This window comes from Phallusia mammillata, chromosome 1, assembly GCF_965637545.1.
Source record: "Phallusia mammillata chromosome 1, kaPhaMamm4.hap1.1, whole genome shotgun sequence".
NCBI lineage: Eukaryota > Metazoa > Chordata > Ascidiacea > Phlebobranchia > Ascidiidae > Phallusia > Phallusia mammillata.
Genome location: NC_137252.1, coordinates 29222890 through 29250631, shown reverse-complemented (window position 1 = coordinate 29250631; position 27742 = coordinate 29222890). Strand labels below are relative to the sequence as shown.

At 36.6% G+C, this 27742-nt stretch overlaps 2 protein-coding genes across 2 annotated transcripts in view; one reads left to right on the top strand and one right to left on the bottom strand.

The window, feature by feature from the left end:
- Positions 1 to 8299: 8299 nt before the first annotated feature.
- LOC145214504 (inter-alpha-trypsin inhibitor heavy chain H3-like) overlaps positions 8300 to 27742 on the bottom strand; it is an 88391-nt gene continuing 68948 nt past the window's right edge. Inside the window, exons 29-30 of the mRNA XM_080083049.1 lie at positions 13994 to 14160; positions 8300 to 9240 (exon numbers count right to left, since the gene is read on the bottom strand). Of these exons, the coding sequence (XP_079939175.1) occupies positions 9075 to 9240; positions 13994 to 14160 (333 nt within the window). The 3' untranslated portion in view covers positions 8300 to 9074. The remainder of the gene's footprint in view (positions 9241 to 13993; positions 14161 to 27742) is intronic.
- Positions 21289 to 22554, top strand: LOC145214510 (uncharacterized). The gene is made up of 3 exons (XM_080083062.1): positions 21289 to 21493; positions 21751 to 21869; positions 22063 to 22554. The coding sequence occupies exons 1-3, from the start codon at positions 21333 to 21335 to the stop codon at positions 22197 to 22199; spliced, it is 417 nt and encodes a 138-aa protein (XP_079939188.1). The 5' UTR covers positions 21289 to 21332; the 3' UTR covers positions 22200 to 22554.

The following is a 27742-nucleotide window of genomic DNA, read 5'->3' as shown; positions in this document are numbered from 1 at the left end:
TGTTAGGTTTGCAGCGTAAGGCGCACAAGAACACACCAGCGAACCATCAAACTAAACTTATTGAAACAGTCAGAAACTTGACTAATTCTGTTTTGCCGATTTAAAACTTACTGACATAAAACAACTACATGCTTAAAACCAATGCAATCAACAGTATAAGTATTTGGTTGTCACAAAAAAGAACATGTTCTTTTTGGTAACTGTATTTTTTAAGTTGTACCACAGTATAGCAATGTGAACTTGTAAAAGCGTACCCATTTTCTTATTCTTTTACCAACCCAAACTTTGCACAACCTTCAATTTCATAGCACCAGAACATATTGCAAACGGGAGCTCTGCACTAACACGTTTGGTTTCTAGATCCTGCCGCTTTTCTTGCACGCCGACGGAGGCAAAAAAGGCGATCTTTCTTTCCTAAGTTTTTCTTTTTACCCACGCGTTTGTTGGGGGCTTGACTGAGTAAAAAAGATGTTTAAACTCAAGCGTCACAAGGTGTGTATTCAAAAATTGACTTCAATTGTTTGTACTCAAATCGAATGTATTAAAGCAAAAACTTTAATGTTTCTTTTACACAAAACCTGATCGACAAAGTTTGTTGAAAACATTTTTTTATTTAATTCACACTTTTCTGATTCATACGTGAGTATGTTAAAATATTTAAACGTTTGGAATCATGTATACTCAAAACATATTAAATACGTCACAACCCTCTCATTTGACTACTATTGAGTTGTTAAAGTCCTGTCCACTTCGCCAAGAATAGAAACAATAAAGCAATTTGAGTTGGTTTTAGAATTACACGGTTTGCCTGGACTTACGTTAAAACAACAAAAACCACAAGTCCGATTTCAAAAGTTTTTAGTCTACGTCACTGTGGTGTGATTTCGTTTTTATTTCAGGTCTCCAAATCGTTTTTGCGACATATGACGTCATCGGAAGGGAAGGGCTATACTTTGATCTCGTTAAAGGCTTTCGATTGTTTTGGACACAGTTTGTCTCGTTTTGTTTGATAGCACTTCGAATTAAAGTGGGAGGGGATATCTGGTTCAGTTTTAAGTATCTGATTTCGTCATACATCGTTGTCTAAGAAATGAAAACATATAGGTATTGAAATCAGAGGTAAGCTTATAAGTCGGGTAGTTTTTTGGCCGGCTCGCGTTTAAGTTTAAAAAGCGGAAATGATTCAGGCCTGGCTTCACGTACTGTATCATTTGTGCCATAATTTTACGAACTTTCGGGCACAATTCGGCTTTTTTATTTTTAAACTGATTTGGGTCAGTACTTTCGGGTTCAGGCGTTCTGCACACAAAAAATCAATATGGATTTTTAACTTCAAGTTGGTAAAGAAAATATATAATTTGCTGTGCTAAACCTGTTGATGTACCAAATCCATCATAACGATTTTTCCGCACACGAAGAATTCTAATCTAGACAAATCCCACTTTGGTAAGACGTCAGCAAAACTCGTTGGTGACGTAACTATGACGTACAGACGCTCATTCAAACTATCATGCTCGACCAATTGAGCGTGTTATGTTAAAAACTGTTATTAAAGGTTGTTTGTGTGATTGACAAGAACCAATTGCCCAACACACGGACATAAAAGGCTTTAAAGTTCTTACAGAGGTTTAACGACGGTACTGACTCGCACTATACGTTGAAGCAAAATATTGCTTGGCAAATATAAGGTTTAAATTAAACCACCTTTACGTAACCTACTATAGAACAATAAAATTTTGAAATAGTAGGTTTTGTTTCCTCTTTATTTATGTCCGGCTCTTATTTGTAACACTAAGGATCCCTCCACCCATGCAGTTAAATGAAAAACACTAAACTCTCGCTCTTTATTTGTGTCCAGCTGTTTTTGTAAAACTAAGGGTCCCTCAACCCAATTAAATTGAAAAGCTCCCCAACCCCAATTTGTCGTAAAACGTTAACATGCTTAATCACACATCTTGACGTAGTACGGCGCATGCTAGAAATCGATGTAAATTTATGTTTACTAGGCTTGGGGTAAGACACATCAAAATTAACCAATCACCAACCTGAAAAAGTAAACTGTCTCCGGTATCAAATTTAAAAATGAATTTATACTGAATTAAAATTTTAGCACAAATGCTGGGCGCTGTGCGAATAACGATGCCGATATAAACTAATCAACAAAACAGCACACTCAAATATACGCGAAATTACTTTTAGTTACGTTTCTAAGTAATATGTGTTAAAAAATTGTTTTAAAAGCTCTGTTTTGGCCTATTAAACAAGAAAGTTTTTAACCACACAGCCACATTCAACGATTGTGTAACCCAAATCCATGCATACATTACAACACGGCCAGAGGTGGGCGCTACTGTCCATACTGTTACGTAAACATCCGACACCAGGATCAAACTTATATGCTGAACAATTCTCTCAAATCTATTTGTTTGCGCTTGGCTGAGAATAACAGCGGCCAGTAGTGGATCTTCAATTAGTTGCGAGGAATGTTGGGCAAATTGTCAATGGCCGACTTCAGGCAGTCAAGAGTTGTTCACGTGGCGCCCGGAAGACTCGCAATGCGCCACGAGTGAAAAGTAAGGGCGGGTATTTTGGGGTTGTCATTGGCAACGTTTCAAATTATTAGCTGTCGACAAGTGGTGGTTTTTCTCATGTCTTTGATGTCGAGTTCTGATAAGTTACAAATCGGAATCAAATATTTCAACAAATTTTTTAGGGTTAACGCTTCGAAATATAGTTTTACCTGATTTTTTACTTACAAGGCGTTAGTATAACAAAAAACCATCACTTTGTGAATGATTTTATTTCATTTTTGTTTGATTGTTTTGATTGTAAGTTATTTCAAGATACAAAAGCAAATAACATGTACAACTACGGCGTTTTTAATACAATTATCACTAAAATAGTACAAAATTCATTTAAAAGACCCTCCAAAAGAAATAAAAAAATCGCTTTTTAAAAATTTCGTTTACAAATTTCTATTGTCCGCAATATACCGGATACGAAGAGAGCGTTTCAATTAGCCTTGCCCAATGTTTGACGTCACACATTGAAAGTGACGTATTAGCACACTTACAAGTTACAAATTAAACTCCAAGCCCAACTCAATTGGGTCTTTTGTACTTTTCAGCGGAACCTATATTTCGTTGGTAAAAACCCGCTAATGAACACTGCGTAAGAGATAACCGCCATTCATAACAAAGATTCCATTATTAGGTAATTAAGGAAATCCGTGATGGTATTCTACTTGTCTGTAATCTATATCGTTTATTACCTTCCATTATAAAAGTGTTTGCAATTCAATTACTTCAGTAGCCTTTGTATTGTGATTACTGTGTTGGATTGTGATGTGACTCATTAACCAACACTTGTAAAATAAAGTGGCTTTAGCAATTAGGTTAAGCACTATCAAACAATGATAAAAGCTGATAACGATAGTCAAACGATACCAAAGTTAGTTTCTATTTATTTTCCCAACTCAACTTAATAGTTCCTGTCTCACTAAAAACAGAGCAACCCCTGTTTATCGGGGTCATCTTTAATATTGAGCTTTTTGCATAACGGTGTTGAACACGAAACAGAGCTTTTATCCCACACAAAAAATAACGTAAATTTGTTCAAATGACTATACTATGGTCGCTAGCATCATATTAAAATATTTATGTTATCAACGTTTCTTTTAGGCACAACCGCACAAATCACCACATTTTGTGCCAGATTTTTTCCTCCTGTCATATATTTAACATCTTAGGATTTGTATATTACGATACACTTTAAATTAAATGTTAAAAGCAACAAAAGTGAAATACAACACAAAAATATTTTGAAATTATATTGCTGCAATGACATAATATTTCCACGGGAGGTTTAGAACGGGTAAACGGATTTGACAGATGCTCTTTGGCACACCACATTTCTACGGCCTGTGCATAATTTTGCAAACCTACACAACCATTCTTGACACAAACGTATTCCAAATATTTAAAACAATTTTCCTACTTTAATACCACTAAATCCTAAAGCCTATTTATATATAATTAATATAATTAAATAACCAATGCAATACAACAAACGCTACCAAAGACACGCTTCTTGACCTTTTCATATCTTCACATCTTTCACACACAAAACCTGCATTTAAGTCTGTCATGCTCATGAACTGCAGCAACTACATGGATGCATAATTGCCCCCAAGGCCCATTACGCCACTTCTTGTTTGCTTTCATTGCGCGAACTTACACAAGGGCACTAATTTGCACTCGTTACCGTTGCATTCGCTCATGGTAGTAAATCTGTATAGTCCTCCAGTTACTAAAGTCAGTTTAGAAACTTTATTTTTTTATTTTTACGCAAGCGCTAACCCAATGTATTGTGATCCACAAGAAAAATTCCGAACGCTACAGGTAACAATTGTATTCATAACTTCAAACTACTTTTTTGCGTCAAAAGTTTAAACGATTGCAACCAATCACATACAAACTAAACATAGTTTGCCGGCTCTCAGTTAATACAAGTGCATACATGTATTTTTTTCATCTAAAAACACTATTTTCAACATTTCCAAAACTCTTAAACTGTTTCACGGACAGTGCATGGCTCTAACAATGTGATGCCAAACCATTTCTTTTCGACCTTAAATTTTGTGATGGCCCAAAATAGAAATACCTCACAGTTTGTGTGTTGTCTATTTGCCTAAGTAACCACAGCTCTCAAGGCTTGTTGTATTTACGCCATTCTGTTTATCTGGATACTAAGCAATACCTGGTCTGTCCCATATACTCATAAAGCCGTTACGAAACCAACAGCATCAACATTGGACCCGCGAATGCCATATGATATCGCAACAGCCCTAAAAATCGGTAATCGTCTAATCTCGGGGGCGAAATAGACTGTTCGGCGTGTTTTGCCTACAAACAGAAACCAGAACCCGGGTCAAAACAGCAGCCGCTCGACGAATGCCCAACGAGACGCGAAAGCGCTTTCGTGGTGTCATACACCCGACCAACAGCGTTGTTTGCCTGTCGGAAGCACTTTTAATCACTGCACAGCGTGAAAAACTGCGCCTTCGCGTTTGAAAGACCTATTCATGTTAAAACGTTGTGGCTTTTTTGTGATTGGTCCCGCTAATTCTACATGCACAGTTTTGTTTGTGAGGTTTAATGCTGTGCAAGAGAAGTTTTGCAAACTTCCCAAAGTGCTAACATATTTCCAAACGAAACTTAGTAAATGTGGTAGGAATTAAAATCGAAGTAAGAAAACGTTTTGTTGCATATTTCCAAACGAAACTTGAATAACTGGCATTCGAAGAATGTTGGTAAATAGTATGCATATTTTTTTCTACACAAATTCTTTAACTCTTATAAACATGTTAAAAAGGTTTGTACTTTTGTAAGCTTCTAAATATGTCACAAAAAACTGAATAAATGTACGCTATGTTTGTTTCCAAAAAAATCACAATTTTTTTACTGTTAAACTGCAACCTGGTAATCTTATCAATACCCACTTGCAGATAAACAGATAAATATAAATTCAGTGCAGTATCAAGCGTATGTTCTGACGGACCACGCGTCGCACAATTTCACGCTGAGCATGTCGGAAGAAGCCACTTGTGCCGGGAAATGTTAGCTGCCTCACAATTGGCCCTTCTGAAAGCGTGAGAAACATGAAATTCGCCGAGTGACACGACGACCGCAACTCGACAACGGTGATCCTAGAATTGCTCCTGTTCATATCTGTAACCGTAAACACGTTACTTCTCAATGGCGAGGATATAGTCAGCTACCGTGTTCGAATTGTTTTATGATTGTTTGTGTTTTTCTTTTCGCCCCCTGGGTTGTTACGGGTTGAAAGGGAGTTTCGAAAGAGAGAAACGAGCGATAAATATGCTCCGGCAAGCCACAAATCACAAATACGACCATCAGTCAATCATGATTGTTCTTACCACACTCCAAACCGTATACTCTGTTCCCCTTTAAACTAAGGCAGAATTCTAATGTTTTTTTGGCTACTAAACATCCTACGGAAAGAGAAATACATAATTATAACATAAAGTAAAATAAATGCATGTTGGTTTGATTGTACGGCCTAAAATGGACGGATTTGTTGCAACTGGTTGGTTCTTGAAGCCATAAGCGTTCAATAAATGATTCTTGCGTTGATAAAGCTAAAAACATTTTCTAAAGCTGCAATTTGACCGACGCCTTAACGTGATTTTTTTACATGGTGACCTATTGTTATTGCGCCGAAGTTGGGTTAATCTATTGGATTACACTGGCTCGAAGGCGATTGATTTTAAGGTTTTGGAATTGATTTTGTCCAGGAGCCAAAGTTTACATAAATTTTGTTTCGTCCAAAAATCGGTAGTTAATTGATGTGAAAAAACGAGATTTAAATTTTTTAAATGATGCTGTAATGATAAACAATGCCAAAAGGACGAAACTGCACGTGACAGCGGACTTACAATTCCACAGCGACCAACAACATCAATTCCCTTCACACTGAGCCCACGTGTGTGTAGTAATTCTTTTTAACTTGTAATCTTATATCAGTCAGCAACATCATGATTGATTGGCACTCCTGTATATGCAAACATCTCTTACACACGGGTCGAGCACGTCGCCCGTAGTGTGACGGTTGGTGGGTTCTGAGGGTCCCGGGCCGAAAACGTGACTCTTTTTTGCCCCGACTACGAGCTGCTGTGTAACACAAGCACGTCGCTTACGTCATTTGTTCGTCACCAAGCACCTCCACAGGAACCACCCAAGATGATTTTTAACGCTATAGCGGGTATTGACCTGAACCTTTGGAACGCTGTGAATTTAAACTTCTACTACTTTTAAACTCGGTCTTGAGCAGAATTAGTATGCAAGGCATTAATATTTAAAATATATTGCCCAGTTTAAAACTACATAAAGAGAGATTTTCTTTTTTTGCTAATACATCTATACTTGAGAAAAGGTACCAACATCCCTTTTTAATATCAATACATATGGGGCAAAACATAAGTTGTTTGTACGTAAACAATGCACTTCCGAAAACTAAGGAAAAGTTTCGCCACCCCGACTATCTATCGTGATTAATCATAATGTCTAAACCCCGCGTGCCCTTAGTTTGAATCTTCCAACACTAATTTATCAATCAGAAACCAAAACCGAAATACTATAAAACTAAACTGTGCATGTCACGATCCGACCCATCCTCTTCAACACTGGAGTGCACGCGACTGAAATATGCCAAGCTGAGATGACGAAGGGTGTAACTTTGACGGTCGTGGGGTTGGGCTGTCGTGGGACGCGTTGATATGTCGGGGTTGGGCCCCAACTTTTGGACACGAGAATGCCATTTGCGTTGTTTACATGGAATTGGGTGGCTTTTAAAAACTTGGGAGTTTTTGGGGGGCTGGGGCGCGGTCATCGAGTGGACAGCGAGGGGAAAGAGGAATAAGGTTTGGTCGGATTTTGGTCATAGATTGACGTCAACAACTGTCTAGGTCGCCTACCGCAGCTAAAGCGTCAACGTCGTAATGTCGGATACGTGCAGTTTTGAATTTAACATTTAATACCACCGGTAATGTTGGATTTGACCCCCTCCCCCCAAAAAAATGCTATTAACATACCAATATAGAAGTTAAAAAAAGTTACACAGCTTGTGTAAACGTACTTTCAAATTTAACCTTTTTTCGCAAAAATATAATATTACTCACTATGAAAGTCGCATAAGATTTCACGTTAAACAAAGCTTTATTACACAAACAAACTGCAATTGTCGCGTCACAACAGTACTTGTACTAGTTGTAAAATCTTGAAGCTGTAACTGTCTTTGTTAGCTTTATTTGGTCTTTGCGTAGCTACAAAATGAATAGTTTATTTCCCAGAAAGTAGTAGTGATCTCATAAATCATATCAAATCAGCAAGCTCAGGCTTCACATTAACAGAAGTATTGCTTGTGCGGTTATTATTTTTCTGTCAATTTTAGTTCTTTTCCATTGTGGTTTTGTCGCAATATTAAACGGTGGTCAGCCGAAAAATTTTTTTTTTAAATGGGCCGCGAGCTGGAAAAGGTTGGGAAGCACTGGGCTAGTAGACCCTTAGAGGGTAAATTTATCTTTACATTACGCCGTCTAAACTTGGTCTGTCTAGTTTATAGAGCCCTTCTGGCAAATGGCAGAAAGATTTGACAGAAGAGCTCATCATTTGCCAGAAGAGCGCTATAAACTTGATACTATGTCTGGCAGCAATAGCTTATATATTGGTCTGTCTATTTACTGACCAACTGCTTGCTGCAAGTTTATGGGCACAAGCCCTCTGGGAATAAGCAGTTTTATTGACAAGCAGGGCGTGGGTATGAGGGTATCGAACCACGAATGCGCTTTGAGGAAATGAACTTGTGGTAAAAGGTAGAAACGACAAACATGCAAAAACATGCGGGGATAGCCTATATGCTGAACAGGAAAGCAAACACAAGGAGGTCTGTTTCGCACCTTTAAACAGGAGAGTAGCAAGAGCACCTTTTCGGTTAAATTGCAGTAAATGCGAGGCTTTAAAAAACACAATAAAAACCTTGTTGTGTGGTTTCAAATGCATTTAAAATTGAAACATGCCATATTTTGCAGGGGAAATTCCCAAACTTTGGCTTTCTATGTGACTAACTTTAGGGTATAAACGAGCTGTTTCAAGTATTGACGTTCAAGCTGCTATTTTAACGCTCATGACCACATGGAAGCCAAATAGATAAGAAATGACATCGCCTAGAATGAATTACGTCGAATGGGCAACCAAGAATGCACAAATTAGGGGTTGGCCAATCAATAATGCGTTGTTAACAAGCCTAAAAATATAAAACTCATAGGGTTAGTATTAAAACTGGGGAAACGGTTTTCAAGCATGATGCAACTTCGAATACGAGTATAAAACAGCACACAAACGACAACAAGCGACATGACAGAAATACGACACAGGACAACACGACGCGGCAATTTCAAGGTCGCGCTATGTACACGCTAAATTATCCTGAGTAGCCCGAAGCAAAGCCGGACGACGACAAAAATCCGAACTTCATTTTTAGCTCTACAGCGCCCACTAGAGGAAACTGAAATCTGGCTCGGCCCAAATTTCATTCACCAGGTAGTGTTGGTGCTCTCCGCGAATCAGGTCTTTGGCGTTTCCGTACGACATCCAACAACTGAGTTCGTGCCCACTGACTGGATGTTTACGCGTAGTCATTGTTACAGCACCAAAGCGCTCGCTGCAAGAAAAATCATTATTAATGATGTACATCGAGGAGGCCTATTTAAATGTTCAAATAAAAAAATGTTTTTATCGTGTAAACGTTTTTCATTTTTGAGGCATTTTAATTCGGCATTTACACATTTCAATTACTCTAGATAACACCATTTGATTTATTTCAAGTCTGGTTGATACCAATTTTCAATTTGGTTTATCAGGTGTACACAAAGTATAACTTTATGACAATGTTGAAATTGAAACACTAATTGATCGCAAATTCTTGCAATATCGTCAGTGCGCATTCCTTATTTTAAATAACGCGTTTGGAGCCAAACAAATTCCAAGGCTTTGTTTCTATCGATCCTGCCTTAGGACATTTCTGTATTCCAATTTACCACATAATATTTATGAGCAACAAATGCCAGAAGTACGCAGCTATATCAAACTTTACCTTAGGCGCAAACCAAACCACGATTCCGGCTTAAATCAGAAGAAACCGCCCGAGTAGTTTTGCAGTTTGCGGCGCACTATATTCGGTCTGTGTATTGAGGCCTATCGAAGGGATAACATTGTCCTAAAGTGTCATGGTTGCTAAGCTTTGCTGCATTCTTACTTTCAGTTTCGGTTTTGCAAAAAGTTAAAGGTGAACGCAATGAATTGATTTGTAGGCATTTTTAACTATGTGTATTCCTAATAAAGTCTGACCGGCAAATCGAACGCGACCAAAAAGTTACACAAGGTTTAAAATCTGTTTTGTGAAAAGCGACATGGGAGAAAAAAAGTAAATTCGTTGCAATGCATTTTTGTGCTATCTGATGGTTATTCAAATCTCCTACTTAATTTGAACAACTTTTTTAAGTTTTCATGTAACGTACATAAAAACAGTAATTGTTTTCAAATTTAGTTGTATACAACTTAGCTTGCAAACTGTGGGTAACTTTAAGGTTTTGTACATAAGAAGGCTTACGAAACCCTTTCGTAACAGCCCCAAGCGTTTGCTGTTTCAGTAGAAAGGCGCACTCAAACAATAGGGCGTGTACCAAATGTGCAAACCGAGCTGTAATTCATTTTGTCATCTGCGAAATGGAAAATGCTGACTAAATTATTTTTCTTCCAGAAAGACTTTTCCGCTGACCTTTAAGACACTTTAATGCCAAATTTACAATTTTGTATTTAAGGTTTGAGCAATGAAGTGAAATGACACACTTTTCACAGCATGGGACATCTGAGTGTTCGCTGTGCGAAAAATAAATCACTCATTGTGGTCTCTCGTTCATTTATATGTTGTTGGAAATAATTACATGTGGCGGTTAACCTCAAAACACCAGGATTTAATTTCACGCGACCACAAGGCTGGTTCAGTACATGACGACATAATTTTAAATTTGGAAATCGACACCTAAATATAGTTACATAAGTATGGTGGCCCACAAGTGCCAACACACAAAAAAATCAAAATTAAATTAAAACGGACATAGGCATAAAGTATGCTGGATGTGACACGTATGCATCCGTAAACATTTCTTGGCGTTTCTTAATCTGGTTGTACATTGTAGGCTTACCTGCCTTAAAATTGACTTTTTTCGACGTACAAAGCGCAAACTTCAAAAAATAAATGTCTATTTTTAACACTGCATCATGACTTTATTTTCAATTATTTCATAACTTCAGCAAAAATTGAACTTCGCCAAGCAAAAAAGTTATATGTCACATTCTCGACATGTACCAAGTATTTGAAAACGAATAAAATGCTTCAAAATGCGATGGGTATTTTTTGACTGCAGAACCACCTCTGATGATACAAGCAAAGTCAACTATTTTCGTGATAATTGTGCCACGTAGTTTTGCCGGGACTTCTAAAGTGTCGCCGTACATATAAGTTACAAAACGCAATAAACGCTGTAGTGGGCTCGTGTTGGAAAATTACGTTGTTAATTTGATGGTGATTAAAAAACTACTGATGCTTAGCGACGTGATTAACGAGTGTTAATCGAGTATATATGCTGCGAAAAGGCTCAACAATTTTAAACCGAAATGTTTTTGAAATAAGAAAATAAGACCATTTCAAAGAGCGGCATATTTTATGTCCTAATCATTGGACTTTCTTAGCACCTACTCTCGCGTTCTTTACTGACGTCACAAAATCAGTTTAGCATAACAGGTGAATCACGCAGTTCATAGTATTGGTAAATCTTGAATTTTCGAATCTCGTAGTATTCGAAACCAAAGTGCGTTTTATAGAGTGCCAGGATTCAAAAATGTTCTATTTTGAATTTGGGAAACAGTCAAGTAATTTGATTACATAATAAGCTGCATGTGTGTTTTTTTCGCTTATTAGATCATACAAATTGTAAGCTTAATATAGTTTAGGATTCGGATTTATGATTCCAAAACAATTTTCTATAGGATTCCACAATTGTTAACTATGTTATTCGAAGGAACACCAAATGCCTAAGCATACATTTTTGCAGCACCAATGCAGATGAGGTGCTAAACGAAATATTCCGTTCGCGAGCCTAGTCCACGTGCGGAAACAACCGGCCGCAAGCAGCGATTTTTCCGCCGGCCGGTTTACGCAATCGCGCTTTCAGGAGTCTCCTCAGGCCAGGAAACTGCGAGTTCTCGAAATACGAGCTGTGAGGTGAGTCAGGCACTTGTACGAGACAACAACATCTAATAAGTCACTGTGGTATGTTGTTTAGCAAAGCGACAGACGGCCTTGTAGAGTCAAACACGGGAAGACGTGGAGTCAAACACGGGAAGTCCGCTATAAACTGCCGCCGTTTTTCGCGAATTGAGAATTATACTGTACAGTACAGGTGACGAAATCAGTTTTGCTTTCGCTCCTGGTGTACCTGGCGGATTGCGGCAACGGCGATCCTGTTTTTATATTTAGATGCGGAAAAACCGCGAGCTAATTAAGAGCGGGATATGATAAAGCGGAACAAAGTGGCTCGAAAACCTACACGTGGCAAACCCAAGATAACTTCTGACAAAAGACTGGTTTTAACATGGGTACACGTGGTTACCACTTCGACGGATTCCTCCCTTAGCACCTCAAAACATTTTAATTCCTCCCTAATATGCTGCATAGTAGATGCTAAACCATACAAATATCATTGAAAATTGAGTTTTGTCAACTTTACTGTTGTCCCCAGAGCCTAAGTGTTTGTTTACAAACCACATGTCAAACTTAAGTAAATTCCACCGGTTTGGAGCATTAGTTGCTGCAAAACTACCGGCTGAAACACGGTTGTATTAACATGACAATAAATATTGAAAAATGATCTGTTTAAAAAAGTTTTGAGGCCTTTTGTCTCTTGTTGGGCGTGTGCCATGCTCGCTTAAAGTCGGAAAATATTTTACCGCAGGACCACATTCCTGAATATTTTGGAATTTTCGAACATGCAAACATTTTAATTCGATGGAAAAATGCATTTAGCTTGTTGTTAAAGTATTCGGTGGTTGAAATGTGTCGTTTAATTTATAAAGTACATATTTAATATGCACGGGGAAAGCATCATTGTCAACATTTATTGATAAATTTAAACAAGCGCGTTTCGGAAACACCTATGGTGGACAAAATTTATGCACAGTAAGATGAGTGTTTTTTCTTTGAGATTCTGGGCGCCACACAAATCGCAAGTCATGGCGCAGCGAAATCCCACATACTTGCGGGTTATCTATTTCGTGCGGGCAATCTACATCGAGTTACATCATCGTTCTGTTGGAAGTCACCTGTGCGCTATGTGGTTGCGTTTGGCGGATAATCTACTTGAAGTCTTTTCCTGGCCACGTGGATTGACATAAAGCTAGTTTGTGGTTTTGTTATGTCAGGTTATAGAATATCGATGCCAGGAGTAAGAAATAAAAGAAAATCGGTGGCTATAAATAACTTTCAAAGGGTTTGGGTATTTTTTCAGAAAAGATCATTTTCCTAATAAATGTGTGCAAATCAATATACAAAAACTTTATCACAAGCTTGGGCAAAATTAGATCATAGTACCAAACGTTATTTGTTGCATTGTAAAAAAAAAAATTTTCCTTTGTGGGCATATATGCGTCTAATTTAAAAAGAACCAAACCTTCCAATACGTTACATAAATATCGGTTGTAAACTGCAGTATTTTTCGTTTACTGCAGCATTCTTATTAGCAGCAGTAAATCGAATCGCCTAAAAACGCCTAAAGGCTTTAAATTCTTTCAAGTCAAGTTCTACGGAAATGCCAAACGTCACTTCAATTGCTTACATTAACAAAAACGTCTAATCAACAATCCTTAAAAGACAACGTATAGAGATAGCGTTTCCACAGGTCGAACACAAAGTTTACAAACGTGACTGAATTAAAGAAAAAAATGTTTGCTTTGGTATCGGTTAAACCGGTTATTAGGATTATGGTATGCGATAACATAACAAGCACACCTGCTTTCCACAAACCGGTTTGTAAAGCGCTGTAAGTGACATTTTCTTTAGTGGTGGTTCTCAATTGTTTTTCGGTGGGTGGTCGCTTTTACATCAGCTGTACCAGCACGCATATGTAACTATATTGCGGACCATGTAATAATTTCAAGGCACCCTCAGCCCCCCCAAAAAGAATAGTAAGATTAAAAAAAGAACATACAAACTAAAAGCGTTTCATGAAAGACAAATTCATTACAAAAATCCCCACTTAAAACCTACAAAAAAACTAAAATCATTATGTTTTTAATTTTAAGAATGGTAACAAAGCATTGGATAAAGGGTTAAAAAGAAAACAGACTCGTACACTCACCCGATTACAAGGTACCCGTCGCCCTTTGGATCACCCACTATATTTGCCTCGGCATTGAGGAATTGACCGATTACGCCATGCAAGTTTGGACCAGTGTGACGACTGTCAACTGTGAAGTCAAGATGGTCGATACTGTTGGAACCTTGTTTGTTCCGTACGAGTTTAATCTAAAAAACAACAACATCATAATGGCATGTGATTGACACGTAACATTGTATCAGATTGCACAGTAACGGACTTTTATTATGAGATAAAGGCTTTTTTGTTGATTTGACGCTCTGAAAAAAAAACGCATTGAGATTTTTATGGTATCGAGATTTTCTTTGGATTGCAGGTTCATAGAATCAACCAGACCAACTTTGTAGCAAAATGCATGTGCAAAAAATGCACCTGTCGTTTAGTTGGATCACAGTTAAAAATTAAACAGTTCAGACAATGAGACAAGTGTAAAATCGAGTTAATACGCGGTTTATAATCACAACTTTCGGAACATAATGATACATTTCATTGAGGCTAACATTCCTTCACCGACCAACATCCGATTCTCAGAACAAGCCCAAGGCATTTTGACGAGTATTTACTGAAATACGTTCGTCAAAGTTAGCTAGATGTACGCTAATCGAAGTTACATATAAGCAAAATTGGTTAGATGTAAAAATACTTAATAAACTAGAAAAGTGGCTTTCTGATATACTTCAATTTTATATATTCTGTACGATATTTACCAATTTACTATACTATACACAATTGTATCTAAAACTTACGTATGATTGTTTTTGCAAGCAAAAACGATTGGGTCCCCACACGCGTGTTTATGCAGATTTACGGTAAACCTATGTTGCGGTTATTTTTAGATTGTTAAGGACAAATTTTTCACAAAGCATTAACTTAACTTTAAAAGTTTTTGTCCGTATTCTTTTTGCATCATTATTGTCATATAATTTCAAAAAATCGGTGAAAAAAGAACGGGGAAAATACTTTCAATTTAATCTCTTGCTTTGACCTTGATATTGTCGTTCAAGTTCAGTTTTCAAACACATATTTTCCTAGAAAGCCTTAACTGTTATATTGGACACTATATAAAAAAAGTCGTTTGCTACAAAGGTATACATAACAACTTGTTTTTCACTTAACTTTGTTTCGCAAAAACGACCGTTTAATGACCTTTTGACACTGTTTTTTTTATCTACATACATGATTGTTTTTGCAAGCAAAAACGAATGGGTCCCCACACGCGTGTTTATGCGGATTTACGGTAAACCTATGTGACGGCTATTTTTATAATCTTAAGCACAAATTTTTCACAAAGCATAAACTTAACTTTAAAAGTTCCTTTCCGTATTCTTTTAGCATCATTATTGTCATATAATTACAAAAAATCGGTGAAAAAAGAACGGGGAAAATACATTCAATTTAATCTCTTGCTTTGACCTTGATATTGTGGTTTAGGTTCCGTTTTTAAACACAAATTTTCCTAGAAAGCCTTAACTGTTGTATTAGACACTATATAAAAAAAGTCTTTGCTACAAAGGTATACATATTTGTCTTGCAAGTTATGTCATTGTCCTGATGAAGGCGTCTTGTATAGGACGTCGAAACGTCGATTGTTTACAATAAAACTGCTGGATGAGCAATACTTGGTCATAACAACTTGTTTTTCACTTAACTTTGTTTCGCAAAAACGACCGTTTAATGCCCTTTTGACACTGTTTTTAATAGCATGCAGTCCTTAGTGTTCAACAATACCGTTCGGCCTAATTTATACATGACTTAAGTACTGATTCTTGAATTGATTTGTCAAAAATAAAGAAAATACGTTATGACGAAAAATTCGTAACGGTGTTGTAATGCCTACAAGTTGACCTTTAGTGACCCGTGGTCATGAGACGCCAAGCTGACAACGAGAATTTAAAGACCATTTATCGCGGCGTTCGAAAAGGTTAAGTTTATTAAATTTCATATTTTTGTTGATCAACGATGTTTTGCCTGACATAAACGAAACCGAAGTACGTTTATCGAGTTCGAATTACGTCTTAGGTGTAAAACTTGCGCCAAAACTGAAAATGTGCGTGATAACTCAATAAAACGACACAGCATTGCTGCACAAAAAAACAGCTGATTACTAATCACCGAAACGACAGTCTCGCAAAACGTCTGTCCAGACGTCAAGCTGAGCACTCCCGCTCTGCCGCCTTAATCGTAAACCAGTGAATTCCTCCCTTTGGACTTATATCTGGCTGATAGCGTACACATATTATGGGTTGTAAAGGTAACTGGCAAAATTTTAAATACTAAACGAATACCCTGCTTAAATAATTGTTAACTTTTTCAAATATTTCTGCACCATAGGGCATGTATTTCTGCCTTAAAACTAAAACCTATTATTTCGGGGTTTAAAGGGTAAAAAATGGGTGAATCCGAAAAAAAGATACAAAATTCTTTAAAAAACTTTACATTGCACCAAACAACAAAGCATGAAACTCCAAGATGCTGTACTTTAGTCAGTAAAGCCGTTTTAAAAAATTTACGTTTTGGGGGCCTGTGGGTGAACCGCTGGGTCAAACGGGGTCAAACTTCAGGAGAATCAAATTTGGATTATTAACTAACATCTCTGTAAATTTGAATAAAATTGGAGCACTCTTTCTTGACCAAACGCGTCTCACAAGCCAGCGTTAGACAGAAAAAAGAAAAAAAAAATACGGACAAAAACAATATGTGGGAAGGGGACCCATAATTACTAGTTATGTAAAAGGAATACCTAAATACTTATGACATGTGTTTATTTCTTATCTAAGAAGTGAAAAAGTTATTTGCGTATTTGAATATTTTCTTATGATTCGACAAAATTGGTCTTAAGCGTTTTTGCCAAGTCACTGCCACCCCACAACCACGCTGATCTTAGCAAATTCATCAAATTATTTCCGCCTAAAATGACTACTAAGCCATAACTTTTTGCCGAAATATATTATCACACTGATCAAACGTGATTCATAAAGTAGCCTGTTCTAAAATCAACAAAATAACTGACGTCATCAATAACCATGCATTATTTTATTAAATACAATAGTTTTACAAGCATTTTCTTACTGCTTATCTTGCTTACGTCTTACTCCGTCAACTGTCTAGCCTTAAGCGTCTTACAGTTTTCGTGAAAACCAGTTCTCAATACACAAAGAGAAAAGAAAAGAGAAAATTCCAGAATACCCAAGATGCGTCACCTTCGACATTACAAAGATAAACAACAGCGTAAAAGAACATGATTTCCTTTAATGCTTGTCATCCATTTTATACCTCTAGTTTTCAATCACGGAATGGAAAACACCCGAATGCCTTAACCTTAAACTACTATAACAACACCTGAAAAACAAAAAGCATACACAAAAAGAAAAGAAAAACGTTTAAATCACGGAATTGATCACACAAAAAAGCGTGCCATGAGTCTAAACCAAAATTAATTAAGAAGTTTTGTGGTTTTAACAGCTGTTCGAATAAACCAAGAATGAAAAAGGAGAATCGTATTCAAAATTCCCAGACACGCCCGTTCAAAAATGATCCATCGCTGTATTCGTCAGCAAGAAATGCCACGTTGTTTCCTATACAAGGTGAATTCAATTTCATGCAATATTGGGGATCTGTAGATTTCACTGACAAGGGACAAGACAACAAAAACCTTAATCTATTTTGGGCAACGGCCTTTATACAAAAAAACTTGTGGTTTCCTAGCGACCGATTATCACGTGACATAAGTGCAAACATTACACATGTCCACAACTTTAATGATTACCATGACAAAAACAAGAGACAACTCCGTTCGAACCCACTTTGGTGGTCGACAGGTTTACATCTTCATCAACAAACTTCCACGAAATGTCGCCAGAACACACAAGCATTAAAGTTGGTTGATTTTAACTTAGTCTTTTGCGATACGAAGGACAAACACAGGTTGGCACTTACGATGTACCAGCAAAAGATGACATTTTCGTTACATCTTAGCAGGATATATGGCTAAATATAGCGTGGTTGTCCAATATAAATGTCGACACTTCTAGCAAATGCTTTTTTGCCAACGTTTTGTCGGCTTTTCTTGTCTGGAAAAGGAAAATAGGAGAACCTACAACTGCGATGCGACAGAATGTCAAATGCATTACCAAAACGCCACAACTTTGATGAAATTTGACAAAATTGACAAAGGCAACTTTTGACAAAAGTTTTATTGTAAGGCATATTTGCTATTCAGCGTGACGTAAGTATTGAAAATACTATTGCGAAATTACGAAACTAAGTTTTAAGAAATAGAAATGCCATTCTACTTTGTTACAAATCTGAAACTCCGCCAGCAGCTTAGGCGTCTGTATTACGCGAAATTGTACAGGTGTCAAAGCGTTGTTTACAACCCGATTCAATGCGGGGAAATTTTGTTTTTTAATATTTTTCCAAATAAAACCTTTTTAGATTATGACGAAATTCAGGACGATTAACATCGGCAATACAAAACCACATTTCAAAAAAACTTCCGTCGCATAGGTTACCAAGGCAACAAAAATGACTCTATATTTACAACCCATGAACTAAAATTATCCCAAGTAGATTTTGTGTTGCTATATTTGAAGGACAACAAATATTAATAACTTGATTGATTACATTGTCCACACGAGAAAGTAAAGTCGTAATGTTATGAGGTTTTATTAGTTTAGTGTTGCTGTTGAATTGTTCTTCAATTTTCCCACGTAACATTATCTACAGATATTTGAAGATTTATGAGTTTCTCATCCTAAGTCTGTAATAAAAACCTTTAATTTCAACTCAAGGGTGTTGTGACGCAATACTTTGATGGCTTAACTGGAAATGTTAGGCAATGTTACACGCTTATTCCAATTGTCAGGTAAGTTGGGAAAAAAAGTATACCATTTCCCGTAAGAAAACACAGTTGAAAGATTTATTTTAAGGCAGCTAGTCTCTGAATAGCATAAAACGCGTATGACTGTGAGAAAACCTCGTGCACAACACGTCAAGCGTGCAATACATAGCCTACGGCAAAAACCTGGACGCCACAATGACTGTACATGCACTTGAACAATGACTGCATTCGACAACCCTTTGATACGTAACAATTCGTCATGCATCAATGGAAAGGCATTTTCATTGAGTGAATAACTGCTAAGACGAAACTATTTTTAATCCCGGCTGCACGTAAACCGATCTTTGTCACTAAGTAGATAAAGAACAAACATGTTTTGCGTTGAAATCATATACCGCAGTGACGTCACGTCCGCTGGAATTCCCCCTGGCGGTGATTGACAAGTGAAGTGAATGGAACGCCGGCAGCTACCTTGTGTGAATCATGGAGGCTATTTTTGCTTGAACTTTCTAAAGTGTATGCGCTCTGACGTTTTTTAAACATTTCGTGGTAACTAAATGAGCTCAATACAAGCAACAAGAAAGTGTACCTAACGGCCCTTTCAAGTTAATATTTTGTAGTAAGGTTAACTTGAACCCAAATAAAAAAAACTATAAACTACAACAAACGCTTCTAAGTACTATGGATCAACACAAAATCAGTGTCGTGCTGACGTACGCTCTCTTATGGTATTTTAAAATTTCTACTCTAAAAAGCATTTTTTAGTAGTTTTTAGTACGGTTTTTAAGTTCTATGCATGCAAGACACAATTTGTGAATCAGCAATTTTTTGTATGCAGCTTCAGGGCATTAAAACCCGGTAATAATAAGTGTAATGCGAAACCTAAGCTTGGAATTCTACATCGCACTTTAAATTACGAAACATGACATACGGTCATTCGCGCCCTTGAGGTGTGAAATTTTTAAACAATCATTTCAAAAGTATTTGGAATGCCAGAAAAGTGAACTTAAGCAATGAGAAGAGGGCATAGTTATATGACAAATGTGTGTGGGAAAGAACCCCACCACAATAAACAGATTAAAAGTAGTTTGTCAAAACAACCACAGAGCCTAAAAAAGAAATTGTGCACTATGAGTTCAATCACCTTTGTATGACCTATATTCACGCGCCTTAGGATGTAAAGTAGGTATACGTACTTCGTTACTGGTTCGCATGTCATATTGGGTCATCAATTCGCAATATTCATTTAACTTATGGTAATGCAAACAAGCATAAAAACTTTTTAACATCATGACCCTAGGTCGAGGATTGCACCCAAGAGAACTACGTCATTCAGTATTTTGGTGATGAAAACGACCAATAGGCTATAAATCACAACCACCCATTTAACCAATACAAATGTTTGTTGAAGACGCGTTACCGTGTTGAAACACAAATCACTTACTTGCCTACACGTTTGCCTGGCAATGATTGTTTGCAAAACTATCGCTTTTTGTGGTTGTTTTTTTGCAACAAGCGACTGCAAAAAAGTCTGATTAAGGGGCTTATATATGCTTACGCACAATTAAGTAAATTCTGCTACAATATACAGCAAAAAAATCAAAGTAATTAGCGTCGATAAAGCTAAACTATTAAAAATTCTTGATAAAACTAAACTAAGAAAAAAAATAAAAAACTAGTGGTGGAATGAAGGGTACTGAGGTATTTGGCAGCTAAAAATACCTTCAAGGAAAAAACGAGTACAACCTGGTAATTGGGTCACAAGTCTTTAGGATTGCTACGACCAACTAAGGTGTATTGTGACGCCACCGCCATTGGAAGATATTAACCAACGAAATCGACGTCATAGCTTGATTATGATTACACAGCAAAGCAAATGTTTGCTATCGTACGTTATGAGGTAACCATCGGCCACAAGGAAAGGTTTTTTTTTGTTCAAAAGCGCAACTGATGTCGCCACCTTACACCGATTTATATATAATTAGATACCAGCAAAATCAATAGATGAAATTGTTTGCAAAATGGAAAGTTAGAAACTCAAATAAAAAACCTTCATAAAAACAAAAGTTGTTTTGGAAACATAATTGGCCATAAACAATATAGAATAGACACATCAGAAAATATAGTTTATGTTGTCAACTCTAGTCGCTAGAAAGGTTTTCAAACTTTGTTAAAGTGGCTTCATATGTGATTTCAATCCACCAGTTACTTCAAATCATATTAAAAAAATCTGCAAGAATTTCTTAGTCCTTTATCAAACTCTATTAATACCATTACTTTGTAGTCGGCGCACGGTTGAATTTCTGGTCGCTAAAAGGTTGCCGTGGTAACCTCCAGGTGGAAAACCACCCGAGGGCTTGACGTCAGCAAAGTGAAAAAGGCGACACAGTATAAAAGTATCCCATGCGGGATCGGAACGTCACACCTACTCAGGCAAGCGCAAATACTGGAATAACGAAAAGACTGACAAAGTGCTCAAAGATGTCGATGTCAAAACTTACAACTATTATTTGTGTAATTATGTTGATGGCTTGTGTTTCAACTTGCCACGCACGGAGGCGCTATCGAATGAGGAATAGGCCCGCTGGGTTAAAGCAAAAAAGTACCAGCATAAACGACAACATCGAACAAGTTTATACTCGGTAAGTTTTTGGGATTTTAATTTTTAGCAACTGTAGGTGGTAAAAAGGTGCCATTTTTGCCTTTGCGTTGCTAAAAGCCTTAAAGAGCTAAAACAGACCAGTAAAATTCCCTGCTAAAGGTTAATCTTAATTCTCAAATGCCCGGGGCCAACAGCAACGTCGTTATTAAGCAAAAGAATGCAGTTTAAGCAGCAATTATTTTTTCCCAATGCACGTAATCAAACATGTAATAATTACCATTACTTTTCATATTACAGAAAGCAGCTGACAAAAACATTCAGCGAGGGGTGTGGTTTCGTACTGAAGATGAGATGTCATTTACTTGTGCACAGATGTCACACTGGTGTTCTCTCCAAACGTAGCATTGACGATCAAGGTAATTATTTGCACTTGCTGACTGAATACAAGTGGTTTACTACACTTAATCATTAAGTTGGTGTCCATTTACTCGTAACTCATATTTTTCCAAACTACCTTCACAAGCTGCATTGTTATTCATAAAAACACAAATTTTCAAACTACTGACGAATGTGGAAACTTGTTAAATAACAAGTGATGTTTTCTTGCAGAAAATGAGAGCAAGTCAGCTACCAGACCCATCAGCAGAAGGCGAAGACTAGCAAAACGACGACGCAATAAAGGAAAGAAAATTATCCGCAAAGTGAAAATTAGCTGCTCGCTATGCCGATACCGATGCTGGTATTAAACTTCGAAAGATTCAATTCATGCGTTTCAATCATCTACCTCATGCGAAGAAATAACTTATGCTCTCGACAATTTTGTATTGATATTTTTTGTGTGCGCATTTTTCTGATGGTTTTGTTTAAAGCGATCAGACCCTTTCAATTCTTTTTTAACTTTGATTTATACTACTTTTTATTTTTAATATTTATTTATACAAATTAAGTTCACAATTCGAAAGATGTAGTGACTTACGTTAATCTTACTGAATGATTAGTTCGTACTGAATGTGATCGTTTTTTATTCTTTTTTTATTGTTCACATATTTATTGACCCCCACCGAAGATCAACGCTTTGTTTTTTTCAAATAAAATACTCAAAAAACAGTTGAAAATGTGATGTTCGCAGGCAAACTTTTGTTGACTCTGTTAACAAACATTAAACTTTACATTAGGTAAATAGTTTTAAAATCAACATAATCTTCGATTTGTGGCAACAGTGGCGAATAGACGAGCAATGTTTCAATAGAATCAAAGAAGAGTGCAGCAGCCGTTTGAAACAGATTGTGCAACTGCAAAACGACAAAAACCTTCGTCTGTTTTTAATCGGCTACTAAAATATATAGTGGCCTACAATGCTACAACGGGCTTAAGGAAAAAACGAGGAAAAATGTTTAGGGAGGGAACGTAAAAAATCGACAAAGGGGTTTCCCTAATTTTGAACATTTTTGATAAAAAATAAAAAAGGGAATATTATTGGTAAGCTTTAATCTTGGTACTTTGAAACAATACAATGAATAAAGCGACACAAACAAATTGTGGGTTATCCATGATCTACTTTACCAAAAAGTCCAGTTTCCGAAAAAAGAGGTAACCATTCAAACGGTAGGTAATGTGTTGCAATAGGATTATTACCAAAGTAAAAGTGGTGTTAAGGGAATACCCCTTGGGTAAAAAATGCGGCGATTTGTATAAACATTGTGGTTGCTCTTATAACTTTAACGGTTTCGTCATATCGATCTGTGCCAATTTAAGTGCGGCTGCCACGATAAATACAGATCACATGGTTTAAAATTAGATCAAATGGTTTATATATAGAAACATACGAGCTTAATATGTGTGAGTTTATGTTCCAAATTAACGACACTTGTGTATTGTACTGCACACTTTGACGACATTTCCAACAGCGGAACCATATGTTTAGTCCTCCTTATGATGAACAAACACATCGTTATGACGAAACTACCAATGACGTAAAAGATCAACCAGTTGTGTGCTTGTGACCCAGTTAATGCGAAGTACTGGTAACATTTATGGTGGGGCTTTCAGGGGGAATAACCATAGGGCTATTGTGTTAAATTTAGGATTGATCATGAACGCATCAGTAAGTAAATCGAAATAGCCAATGAGATGCAGAAGTCAAGGGGGCGTTCCTGCATTTAATGCGCACCAGGAGCAATTACTGAAAGTTAATGCATTGGGATGTTTTGGGAAATTACCAGGTACTGTCTGTGATCAACTTTTGGACATCTGGGGATTATAAAAAATCTAATCTTGTATCGAACTAGTGGCAACGTGCAGCGCAATGTAAAATTAAAACAGCAACTAAAGCCCAATGTTGATCCCTGCACTTCGCTTTTTTTGGGGAATGTTTCAAAATTAATCAGCGATAACATATTAAGTAACGTGGGGGGAAAAGAATAGGAGCTAGACCTCCATAAAGGAATCGTAATAATGATATTAAAATCTACAAGCACTTGAGGTGCAGAAACACGAAAGCGACATCGCAGTGATCAAGATCAAATTTCGGAACGGCACAACATGTGGATTTTCAATGCACTCAATCAAGGTCATGGTCCGTGTATGTTTCATAGAAAAATGTTTACCTATTGGCTTTAAATGAGAAAGCCCCTAAAGGTGTACATCCAATTATAAACAGATTGCTAAAAAATATTACACTAGAAAGTGAAGTTATTATTGTCTGAAAAATCGACTAGGAGTTATAAAACAAATCAACAGAGCATTTGGTACCAATGACGGAGAACATGTCCTGGATTTCAATTGCATGAGAATGACAAATCCAAAGAAACAGTACTTTTTGCGAAAATGACACCTTTTAAAAAACTGCCACGATTATCAAGAACTTTGAATTAACCAAACAAAAACTTTTAATGATTTAGTATAATTTTTAATCTATGCAAGAATTAGAAGGTCAAACTGCATTCGAAATCCCTCTGGTACAACTATATTTTTAACCTACTGTGTAAAATACCCAACACCAAGTGGCTTCCCCTTAAGCCATAAACATAAACCAATGTATGCACAACTCAGGTTGCTTAATCGTTCTCTAATGAGTTGCCTGATTTGCTTTCATTTAACAAAGATTTGCACAGAAACCACGTTGACGTTATGAAGCAAACAAACGAACCTGGTATAAAAGACTGCACCCAGATCATGAAAGCCAAACAAAAGCGATATCATACCAAGAACACAACGAAGATAGTAGAGTACGAATAAAGATGTCAAAAGTTACAATTGTGTTTTGTGTGTTGTTTCTGCTACTTTGCGTTGGAACTTGTAATGCAGGAAGGCGTTTCCAAAAAAGAAACAAACCGGCTCGTTTGGTACAAAGAAGTGGAATTAAAAACAGGGACAATGTGTTTACACGGTAAGTGTTTTTGAAACATGCCAATAGCTTCGTTTGGACCCATAATATACTAATGTAAAAAAATGCGGAAACTTCGTCTTAATTAAGTATCTTTTTCAGTTTTAACATTTAACTAACCTTGTTAAAAACCATATGAGACTGATCTTTTGAGATGTACTGTATTTAAAAACGATTTTTTTGATGTTGCAGAAAGCAGCAGACCCGGTCAAATAGAGAGGGATGTGGGTTCATGCTTAAGATGAAATGTCAATTAATAGCGAACAGATGTCACATTGGTCTTTTATCTAAACGCAGCATCGATGATGAACAAGGTGGGTTACATTAACATGTTTTATGAATTTGTGGTTGCTATTCTGTGCTTTATTATAACATTTTACAGTTTTCAAAATACTTTCATCAGTTTATATAATACGTTGTACTCTCGTGTAGAAATTGAAAGCACGCCAACAACAAGATCACAAAGAAATCGAAGAATGGCGAGACGAAGACGACGACACAGAGGAAAGAAAATTATACGCAAAGTTAAAGTCGGATGCGTTTTGTGTCGTTCACGTTGCTGGAACTAAACTTCAAAAATTGATTTTACTTTTGTCTTTGTTTTTCAAACCTCATGCGCAAAAAAATGTAATACTTTTTCAACTTCATCGATACCTTATTTTTTTAGTTTAACCGTTTTTACTCTTCTACATTTGTTTTGCAATAGCGAACATGTTCTGCAATACTTATTCTTTTTGTGGTAACCCTTTGATTTTTCTCATTTTCTCATTTATTTCAAATTAACTTATATTTACTTTTTTGTAATAAAACATAACGTAAAAGGCAACTGTTTTTTTATTCAGACCACAAAAATAAACAGATATGTTTAGAAGGTAAATCTAAGCCTTGTATGGTAACTGCTTCCGAAGCACACAATATATGAAAATCACCCAACATTTGCATCTAATTATCAACATGTTGTTAAAAATAGAAAACCTGGAAACGGAGGTCTTACAAAAAATATCTATTTTTTGCATTAGGATATTCCAGGGAAAAGCACCAGGGGTTAAATATGTCAACTTTGGGGCATATGGAGAATACATAAAACCCCGACCGGTTCGATCTGACAGAAAAGTGTAGCGTAAAATTGCTAAATACAGTTTCATAGTACAAATATATTTTGGTAACCAAAAATGCGCTGTTGTAACTCTGATCATGCTTTCGATAATTGCAAATAATGTTGCTCCCTGACACATGTTTGCGAAATGTTTCAAACCTTATCTCGGATGGCATATGGAAAAAAATAGTAAAAAAGAGATGGTAAAACGAACATAACTCTGACATGCTATTCAGATCAAAATCACAACTGAAACCTAAATTCCCAAAACGGAAGTAGTCCCCACGAAGGCAATGATCAATGCAATTAATGTCGAGAAAACACTTAAAATCTAGAAACACGAAAGCGACAGCATAGTCGAATTTCCGGGACTTAAGGGAACAACATATGGTTTACAACCGCAATCAAGCAAGGAAATGGTCCGTGTATGTTTAATAGGAAAATGTTTGCCTAGTGAGTTTACTGTTTTCAAATGAGAAAGCCCCTGAAAATTTGAATCCAATAACAAACAGGTTGAAAATTGCAAAACTAAAAAGTAAGATTAGCAATTTCTGGAAAACCGTCTCTGCAAGGAGTTGAACAAAAAAATAATTAAGTATTTGTTACCGCTGACATAGAACGTTATCTGAATTTAAATAGCGTCAAACATAACTTGAAGAGCAAAATTTTTTTTTAAAATGTATGCAAATTAACACATGAACAAAAGAGGCAAATGAACTATTATCTGAATAAGCCAACGACATCTGCGAAAACCGACTGTTTGATAAATGTTGATTAGGAATTAAATGATTTAATAAACCGCCATAACAATGTTCAGTAAGTCATTGTTATAGATGCTACCAGCAAATTAAAGAACGCAAAACTGCTTTCGAAAGCCCTGTTGTGTAACTATATTTTTAACTTTCTTTGTTGACCATCTAAAACTGTGCCTTTCCCTTGAGGTATAAATATAAACCTATGTATACAGGAAGCTAAATTTATCTAATGTTGCTAAATCGCATCTCTAATGAGTTGCCTGATTTGCTTTCATTTAACAAAGGTTTGCACAGAAACCGCATTGACGTCACGAAGCAAACAAACGAGACTCATATAAAAGACTGCAGCCAGCTCATGAAAGTCAAACCAAAGTGAAATCATACCAAGAACACAACGGAGACAGTAGAGCACGAATAAAGATGTCCAAGTCAAAAGTTACAATTGAGTTGTGTGTGTTGTTTCTGCTACTCTGCGTTGAAACTTGTAATGCAGGAAGGCGTTTCCGAAAAAGAAACAAACCGGTTGGTTTAATGCAAAGAAGTGTGTTTACACGGTAAGTGTTCTTAAAACATGACAAACTATATTAGGATATAATTACCATAAAAAATAAACATGCAAAAAATGCCTCCTAAAGTCTGAGTGTTAAATTGTTTTGTTTTTTAATTGTAGAAAGCAGCTGACCAAAACATTCAGCGAGGGATGTGGGTTCATGCTTAAGATGAAATGTCAGTCAATAGCGAACAGATGTCACACTGGTGTTTTATCCAAACGCAGCATCGATGACGAACAAGGTGGGTTAAATTAACATTTCTTTGTCTTTTGTAGTTTAATTAGGGTTATAACTTTGAAATTAAATCGCCATAAAGTGAACCATCAACTTTATGAACATGTTCGTCATCTTTTTGACAGAAAAAAATTTACATTCGCGAAACCTCTAAAGTCGATCAGTTTATATAATACTTTATAATTTCGTGTAGAAATCGAAAGCACGCCAACAACAAGATCGCAAAGAAATCGAAGAATGGCGAGACGACGACGTCACAGAGGAAAGA

Bases quoted from the DNA above. Each gene is read 5' to 3' on its own strand.
- LOC145214510 (XM_080083062.1), top strand. From the start codon at position 21,333: ATGTCGATGTCAAAACTTACAACTATTATTTGTGTAATTATGTTGATG. The intron at 21,494-21,750 runs GTAAGTTTTTGG...TTCATATTACAG, and splicing joins ATCGAACAAGTTTATACTCG to AAAGCAGCTGACAAAAACAT. The intron at 21,870-22,062 runs GTAATTATTTGC...GTTTTCTTGCAG, and splicing joins ACGTAGCATTGACGATCAAG to AAAATGAGAGCAAGTCAGCT.